Raw genomic sequence first — 9,455 nt, forward strand, 5'->3', positions numbered from 1 at the left:
TCAACAGTCTTGCACAATTCACAGCGCTTACCAGAGCACATACCCTTCCCAGTGTCTATCACCCAGTCACCCCATCCCTCCCACCCCAGTCCGTTTACTTTCTAAGCCTTAGTGTCTTCATTTGTAAATGGAGAATGATAGTAGAAGCTATCCTATCCTGTATTCATAGGAATATATCGTATATTCATAGGATAATAGGTAGATTAAATGTGAGATGTTACTTGGAAAGCACATTCAAGCCATAAATGTTCAGTGAATGTTATCTATTGTTGTTATAATTACTCTAAGACTCAGATGTTTTACAGCAGTTTAAGTTATGTGGAGAAGGGCATTATATATTCCCATTAGGGTCATGATTTGAGCATTATACTTGAAAACTGGCTACTTTTCTATTTTTTGGGTCTTAAATAAAATAAGATAGATAGAGAAAACAATTAAATGCTCTTATTTCTAACCTGATATAAAATAATCATTTCTAACAGAATACTCTTTTTCTCCAGATATTTCTAATAAACATTAATTATATTTAAACAGTAACGATACTTATTTTAAAATGCCTTGTTTGAATTTGTCAAGGAATTTCTGATATGCACAAACTGGTTAAAATATTAGCAGCTGACCAACTCAATTCTGTGTTCTTTTGCTGTTTATCAAAGTCTGGTATAACATACTTAAAAGACTTTATTTACATCTCTTTAGTTTGGTAAGAATTGCATTTGGACTTAACTCTATAATTAAGTACCCCCCCAAAACCAGATTTGGACAGTTTTATTGAAATTATTATAGGTGTTCTACCAAAAAGTTTATCAGAATATTGTGCTGAGAAAACAAATAAAATGCTTGTCTCTTATTCTTTATATCTAGTTGATTCTGCCTGCATTCCTTATTTATTTATCTTCTATTCTTATCTTCTGTGAGTAATAGGACACTTCTCTGTACTTATGCTTGCTCTTTCTTGTGTAAATCATCGCTCTGATTTGTTCCACTTGCTGCATTTTTTTTTTTTGCTAAGTATTTTTATGAATGTTAAATGATATTTAAAGTCTTCTGTATCATATCCCATTTAAGCTGCAATCCATTCCAGTCTTGCCTGGCTCTTAAGGGTATTGTTTTACTTCATACTTTTATAATTGAGTACTAAATGTTAATTTTATGGGAAAAGTGGCTTGGGATTTTTTTCTGCAATATTTGTATGGCCATTAAAGTTGATTTGTGTGATTGAAGCATGGAAGAGCAAATTGTAGCACTTATTCATTTAGCTGTGTTCAAATGCCTGTTGCTGCATGCTGTCAGACAACTTGTAATAGCTTTTCCTCTTGTTACAACTTAAGACTGAAGACTACATATTCTTTTTCTCCTAGAGTCAAGAATTGAAGGTTGGCTTTCAATACCAAATAGAGGAAATATCAAACGATATGGCTGGAAGAAACAGGTATTATATGCCTCATTTTTTCTAATTGATATTCTGTTATATATTTTACTTTTAAAGCATAGAACTTGTATTAACTGCTCTATTATTAACATTGATCTGAGATTAATACATTACACTTTAGACATAAATGTCAAGTATTGTGCTTATCATTTTAAACCAAGTTAATATTGCTCATATATATCTTCTCCTTTTTTTCTCATTTCAGTATGTTGTGGTAAGCAGCAAAAAAATTTTGTTCTATAATGATGAACAAGATAAGGAACAATCCAATCCATCCATGGTATTGGACATAGAGTAAGTTGCCTTTGGTTGAATTTTAAATCAGTTAAATGTTAACTTATGATAATTATTTTTAGACTTATAATTTAGGGGTTTTTTTTAAAGATTTTATTTATTTATTTGAGAGAGAGAGCGCACCAGCAGGGGGAGGGGCAGAGGGAAAAGCAGACTCCCGCTAAGCACATGGGGCTCCATCCCAGGACCCTAAGATTATGACCTGAGCTGAAGGCAGATGCTTATCCGACTGAGCCAACCAGGCGCCCCTAGACATTTAGTTTATATTTTGTTATTTAAAAGATGTTACCTACTTTTCTTAACAAACTTTAAAACTTTATATTAAATCTTTAGCAAAAGGTGAGAGGGAAAATTTTGCATAGCTGATTCATGTATTCTAAAGACAAATTTTTTATTTCAAGTGTTTATTGGTTTTAGGTTCTGAGAACATCTCCAAAAGTACTGTATATAATTATGCAGTCATTGTTAAGGAAATGTAAATATATCTTTTATTTTTAATAGAGGCCTTTAATAAGCTTTGGGTTTTTCCTTTGTATTCATTCTAAAACCATTTCTTAAGCACTGCTGACTGTATCATCGTGGGTGCTATAGATCATACAAAGATGAGTGAGCTGGTTCCATTTTTAAGGAGCTTACAGACTAGTAGTAGAAAAGGTAAAACATGCAACAAAATATAAATCCAAAGTGAAATGTGTTGGTTGCTATTCATGAAAAATATAAACTTACAATGAAGTACTGCCATTCCTTTGGAATTAAATATTTGTGAAATCCGTTAGAGCTAGAATATAAAAAGAATTAAGCAACTACCAAGGAGTACTGAAATTTTATTTCCCAATTTTTGTCTTTTTTTCAAGTATAATTAATGTGCCCCTCCTCTGCCCATTTTTAATTGGATTATTTTGGGGGGGTTGATGTTGAATTGTATAAGTTCTTTATATATTTTTTGTATTAACCCCTTATCGCATATATCATTTGCCAATATCTTCTCCCATTCAGTAGGTTGTCTTTTTATTTTGTTGATGGTTGTTTTTTTTTTTTTGCTTTGTAAAAAGCTTTTTTTGTAGTCTACTCCCAATAGTTTAATTTTGCTTTACTTTCTCTTGCCAAAGGAGACCTATCTAGAGAAATGTTTCCGTGGCTTATGTCAAAGAGATTACTACCTATGTTTTCTTCTATGAGTTTTATGGTTTCAGGTCTCATATTTAGGTCTTTCATTCATTTTCAGTTTACTTTTGTGTATGGTGAAAGAAAGTGGTCCAGTTTCAATCTTTTGCATGTAGCTGTCCAGTTTTCCCAGCACCATTTGTTGAATAGACATTTTCCTGTTTTGTTTTTTGCCTCCTTTGTCATAGATTAATTGATCATAAAAGCTCTGTATGCTCTATATGCTCTTCTGTTGATCTGTGTGTCTGTTTTTGTGCCAGTACCATACTGTTTTGATTTCCTAATGTTTTAAAGAAGTATTAGTTGTGAAAATTTAAATGATCAACTTAAGTGGAATGATACATAAGCACTGATGTTGAAGACATCATCTTTCAACTTTCAAAAGTTCAGTACTTTCAGATTGATGAAAGTTGGTTGTTTTACCTTTTTATTGAGGCATAATTTTTTTTTTAAGATTTTATTTATTTATTTGACAGAGAGAGACACAGCAAGAGAGGGAACACAAGGAGGGGGAATGGGAGAGGGAGAAGCCAAGCAGGGAGCCCGATGAAGGGCTCGATCCCACCCAGGACCCTGGGATCATGACCTGAGCCGAAGGCAGACGCTTAACGACTGAGCCACCCCAGGCGCCCCGAGGCGTAACTTTTATGTAATAAAATGCACACATCTTAAGTATTGTGTTCACTGACTTTTGACAGTTATAAACACCCATGTCATTATTACCCGTGACAAGATAATATTTTCATCACCCTAGAAAGCCCACTGATACTTCTCAAGGGAAAAAAAAAAAGATCATCTGAATTTTATTACTGAGTTTTGCCTATTCTCGAACGTCATATAAATTTATATGTGCCTATTCATTTTCTTTATGGTGTCTTTTAATGGAAGCCAGTTTATCAATTTTTTAAAAGAATTATAGCCTTTTGTAGTCTAAGAAATTTTGCCTTCTCAAAGGTTGTGAAGGTATTCTGTGTTTTCTTTTAGGAGCTTTATTGTTCTAGGCTTTACATTTAAGTTATGATTAATCTCAAAATTTACTGTTGTGTTTGGTAAGGGGTTGCAGTTGAGGTTAGTTTTGAATGTGTAGGTGTGTGTTTTTCCACGTAGATATCTGGTTGTTCCAGTACTATTCAGTTTTATATATTGTTCTTGAATTCTCTAATCTTGCTGTTTACTTACTAGTTTTATTGGTTTTTTGGTGGATTCCATAGGACTTTTCTACAAATATAATCATGTACTTCTTTCCAATCTATATGCCTTTATCACATGTATGGATATGATCACCACCAGTTACAGAGCAGTTCCATCACAGGGACCCGTCTTGCTACCCTTTTGTAGCCATAACAAGTGCCCTTTCTCCATCCTTCTCTAATCCCTGGCTACCTATTCTCTGTTCTCCATCTCTGTAAGTTTGTCATTTCAAGGATGTTAGAATGGAATCAAATAGTATGTAACCTTTGAGATTGGCTCTTTTCACTCAATATAATTCTCTTGAGATTCATCCAAGTTGTTTATTTCTCTTTATTGTTGAGTAGTATCCCATGGTATGAATGTACCACAGTTTAACCATTCATTTGGGTTGTTTTCAGTATTTGGCTATTATAAATCAGGCTGCTGTGAATATTCATGTACAAGTTTTTGTATAAATATAAATTTTCATTTCTCTGGAATAAAGGCCCAGGAGTGCAGTTGCTGGGTCATATGTTTGTTTAGTTTTGTAAGAAACTGCCATCCTGTTTTTCATAGTGGCTCTGCAGCTTTTACATTTCTGCCACAATTGTGTGAGTGATGTAGTTCTCTGCATCTTCATCAGCATTACTATTTTTAGTTTTTAAATTTTATAGGTGTATAGTGATACTGTGATTTTAATTTGCATTTCTCTAATAACAAATGATGTTGAACATCTTGTCATGTTCTTATTTGCTATCTGTATGTCTTCTTTAGTGAAATGTCTGTTTGTCTTTTACTGTAGATGAGTTTTTATAATAGCTTATATCATACTTATTTTCATTTTAGTAAATTGTTTCACGTTCGACCTGTAACCCAAGGAGATGTTTACAGAGCTGAAACTGAAGAAATTCCTAAAATATTCCAGGTAAAAACCATAAATTCTAATTTTAGAAGATCTTTTACTTAAGTACTAAGTGCATTTTTTGAAGTAAATGCAAATACACCAGTGCTTTTTATACATTTGGAACTTTTATGTACAAATTAAGACTTTTTAAAATCTTCCTTTTACCATTCCTGAATGTAGATACTATATGCAAATGAAGGTGAATGTAGAAAAGATGTAGAGATGGAACCAGTACAACAAGCGGAGAAGACTAATTTTCAAAACCACAAAGGCCATGAGTTCATTCCTACACTCTACCACTTTCCTGCCAACTGTGAGGCATGTGCCAAACCTCTCTGGCATGTTTTTAAGCCACCTCCTGCCCTGGAATGTCGAAGATGCCACGTGAAGTGCCACAGAGATCACTTGGATAAGAAAGAGGACTTAATTTCTCCATGTAAAGGTAAGGCATAAAAATTATTCCTACAATTTATAAAAAATTAGAAAATGAAGTCCCATTTAAATAACTTCTTTAACTTCTTCAAGTGTAGCATTTTCTACACCAATTTGAAAAGAGATTGTACGAAGTAATATTTGGACGTGGTGGAGCGACAGTGTCGTAGCTGACATTTTACAGTTACAGATTTAGCTTTGAACATAATGTGTTTAAAGAGAATTACCCCCTTAGAAAAAATGTACCTCTAAGAGATTATTCTCAATTAGAGAGAAGGGCTGTAGGTGAGTTCCACTGTATTATTCCTCCGTGAGTTGTTAGTTTGTGCTTGTTTTCTTTTTGTCTGGTTTTCACTGTCTAGACCAACATGATGGATCAGAGACAAAATGTCCTCTAGGTTAGCAGAGGTAACCTGACGGAAAGAATACAGGCAATAACTATTTTAAGATAAGAAACTTATGTTCTAAGAATACATTGATTTGTTTCACTTCTGCATTTTTTTTGTATTTCTGTTTTTACTTTATTTTTCTTAATAGTTTGTGATTAATGTTTTCTTTTTAAATGTTCAGCCTTAATTAAGGAGAAAGAGATATTGTCCAAGCTTAATTAAGCATAGTAAATCTTTTAAAATTTTAGGAACTTATGAAATTATGCTTCAGTAGAGCCGTTTTAGGTATTGTATGACTTTAATTGTGTCTTTTTTTAACACAGTAAGTTATGATGTAACATCAGCAAGAGATATGCTGCTGTTAGCATGTTCTCAGGATGAACAAAAAAAATGGGTAACACATTTGGTAAAGAAGATCCCTAAGAATCCACCATCTGGTTTTGTTCGTGCATCCCCTCGAACGCTTTCTACAAGATCTACTGCAAATCAGTCTTTCCGAAAAGTGGTCAAAAATACATCTGGAAAAACTAGGTAAGGATTGCAGTGTTAACCTCTTTGACAGTGTGAAAGTGATTGGTTAATAGCTATTAAAATCTAAAATCTAATTGTTCTTTTCCCTATAGAAGGCATCATTTGTAGCTAAGTATTTAGAATGTATGACTTTACAAATTAGTTTGATTCCTGTTTGAAGTTAATAATATTTATAAATGCCATATTTAGTTCCAGGTCCATGTCAAATTTTACTATCATTGGTTGGTATACATGACACATACTTAGCCCTTAATGTTTTAAATAACTTGTGGTTTGCCACCCTTTTTAAATGTAAACAGATTCATATAAAACTTTGCTCTTCTTTAAATTTAACTATGTTGGCATAGATGTTTTTTTAATCAAAATTATTTGGTATCAGTGATGATGGTGTTGCAAATAAACTTCCCAGTTAAGTATCCCCCTCTTTTTTGAACTGGTTTTGATAGAATTTTTTCACAAAAATATTTATATTCTATAATGAACAATTACAAGACATAATTAAACCCTTTCCTGAAGAGAGGTTATGATAGATGTCTCATTAAGTTCTCATTTTATACGTGAATAAATGAGTCCCAGAGGAATTAAGCCACTTGGATGCTATCACACATCAAGTTAGTGGCATAGTCGGGTTGAAACCTGTTTTTATCCAATTCTAAAGCCTAAGTTTTTTCTCCTGTACCAAATACCAACTTTCCTAGAGTTTAATCCTTCTATTAAGAGGAACGTTTTGATCTAGAAGCTGAGACCTAACGTTGATTTGCCTCTCTTGTTAATGTCACTCGAGTCTTCCACTCAGACTTAAAACCATTTTTAATTCATCCCGTTTCTTTACTCCCTATTATCAATAACCAAGTCTAATTCTTGAAATGATTAAAAGGCATTACACCTTCCGTATTCTTCAGCTGCCATACTATTCCAGTGTATTATCACCTCACTCCTGACTTACTTCTGTAAAATCCTATTATCACCTCCTATTATCACTATCTCCTGTATAGGATAAAGCTGTATCCAAAATTATTTAAAATTGAATTATAGCTTTGTAAAAAAAAAAAGAACACCATGTGTTTGAAACAGAAGTAAGAAGAAAATAATGCTAAGTATATTTTTCCTTTTCCTGTTTTCTGAATTTTGTGTATTTGTTAATCACATATAAAAATAATGTATATTTACCTTTCCCTGCAATTTTGTTTCTTGTATTTTTAAACTATTTCTTTAATTACAATTTTTTTCTTTCTCTGCCCCCCTTCCCTCCTCAGCAGTTAACCATGTGACCTAACACCTTGTGGAATCATGTGGAATGCTACCTGATAAACCAGGCTTCTTTAACCATGCAGAGCAGACAGGCTGTTCCTTTGACACAAATATCACAGGCTTCCGGGTTAAGATTGCTGTTATTCTGTCCTTGCTTTGGCACAAAAGCACACTGAGGGTTTTTTTTGGTTTGTTTTTTTTTTGTTTTTAATTGCGGGTTTGCCTACAGGTAGATTAGATTAATTATTACTATGTAATGCAAGTACAATTGGGGGAAAGCTTAGGTAGATATATTTTTTAAAAAGGTGATGCCTTTTTGAATTTCTAAAAAAACGCCTGTCAATCATGATAGAACACAGTTTTCCTCATATGCGTGAGAGGAAGGGACTTTCACTTTCAAGTGGAATGGCCATCACTATGAAGATCAGCTCATGGAAGGAGTAAAGAAAATATCTCAAAATGAGACAACTGAAATTCTTTTAAATGACTTCAGTCTTTGTGCTCTTGCAAGACTATACAAAACTATTTTAAGAAAGCAGTGACATCACTTGACTTCAGTGCCCTCACTGTAGAATTTAAAAGCCTCACTTTTGATTGCCCATGGCGGACTTAATGGAGAATAAATATTTTACATTATGCTTTACAAAATACTGTATATGTTTCAGCACGTTTATAGATTGGGGAATGGGAGAAGGCAAAAAAAAAAAAAATTTACATTTAATCTATGCATTTTTGCCAAGCCATATTGAGTTATTTTACTACTAGAGACGTTAGGAACTAATTGTACAAAAGAACCAAGTTTTAAAAGCATTTTGTGGGGTACATCATTTCTGTAATTGTATAATGTATTTCTTTGTGGTTTTAAGTGATAAAGACATTAAGTTAACAAACATATAAGAAATGTATGCACTGTTTGAAATGTAAATTATTCTTAGAACACTTTCAATGGGAGTTTCATTGCCCTTTTAGTGCCTTAATTTGAAAGAATTATTTTACTGCCATGACTAAATATAGAAATTTCAAAAAAACATATTTTCAAAAAATTATGTGTCAGTGGGTTTTTCATTGATAATTGGTTTAATTTAAAATATTTAGAGTTTTGTTGGACTTTCACAAATTGAGTACAATCTTTGCATTAAACTACCTGCTACAATAATGAATGACTTTATAAAATTCTGCAAAATATGTAGGTTACAGCAATATAAAAATTATGGCAGTACATCTGTGATGTTTTCCAGTTAACATAGGAATTACCAGATAAATACTGTTAAACTCTTGTCCAATAACAAGAGTTGATTCATATGGGCAGTATGATTTATTGTTTATTTTTTTAACCAAATACCTCCTCAGTAATTTATAATGGCTTTGCAGTAATGTGTATCGAATAAGAAGCACTGGAAAACTGATTCGTCTCTAGGATGATATGCATGTTTCAAGTGGTATTGAAAGCCGCACTGATGGATATGTAATAATAAACATATCTGTTATTAATATGCTAATGGCTCTGTGCTCATTTAATGAGAAATAAAAGTAATTTATGGATGGATACCTTTAACAATGACTGGTGTTTTCTCGTGGCTGAAATGAATAGAAACCATGTTAGAAATTAGTCCCTGACTGTACACAAATGTTTGTTAAATTCCATGATTAGATTAAAGTGAATTTTTAAAAGAAAATCTGGTTTGGGCTCTAAAACTAGTGCCTACAGTTCAAAAGTTGACTGCGGTCTGTTGGGAAACAGTTCTCCGTGGGTCTCTTGCATTTCTCCATGTCTTATGAGCAGTGGCTCTGACAGCCTTAGTTCTGGACTATCTGTACCAAAGAGATGTGTATAGTCAACAGTCATGTCTCCCTCAAGAGAAAGACAGATTGTTTACTGTCCAGTATA

At 33.1% G+C, this 9,455-nt stretch overlaps 1 protein-coding gene across 1 annotated transcript in view; it reads left to right on the plus strand.

Annotated features, from left to right (window-relative positions):
* The window catches only part of ROCK1 (Rho associated coiled-coil containing protein kinase 1), a 127,575-nt gene extending 118,450 nt beyond the window's left edge, over window positions 1-9,125 (plus strand). The window contains exons 24-29 of the mRNA XM_081802543.1: window positions 1,362-1,432; window positions 1,638-1,726; window positions 4,907-4,985; window positions 5,145-5,406; window positions 6,109-6,316; window positions 7,573-9,125. Of these exons, the coding sequence (XP_081658669.1) occupies window positions 1,362-1,432; window positions 1,638-1,726; window positions 4,907-4,985; window positions 5,145-5,406; window positions 6,109-6,316; window positions 7,573-7,579 (716 nt within the window). The 3' untranslated portion in view covers window positions 7,580-9,125. The remainder of the gene's footprint in view (window positions 1-1,361; window positions 1,433-1,637; window positions 1,727-4,906; window positions 4,986-5,144; window positions 5,407-6,108; window positions 6,317-7,572) is intronic.
* The last annotated feature ends 330 nt before the right edge of the window (window positions 9,126-9,455 follow it).

Source organism: Leptonychotes weddellii, chromosome 13 (assembly GCF_054177405.1).
Source record: "Leptonychotes weddellii isolate Sample4059 chromosome 13, ASM5417740v2, whole genome shotgun sequence".
Lineage (NCBI taxonomy): Eukaryota > Metazoa > Chordata > Mammalia > Carnivora > Phocidae > Leptonychotes > Leptonychotes weddellii.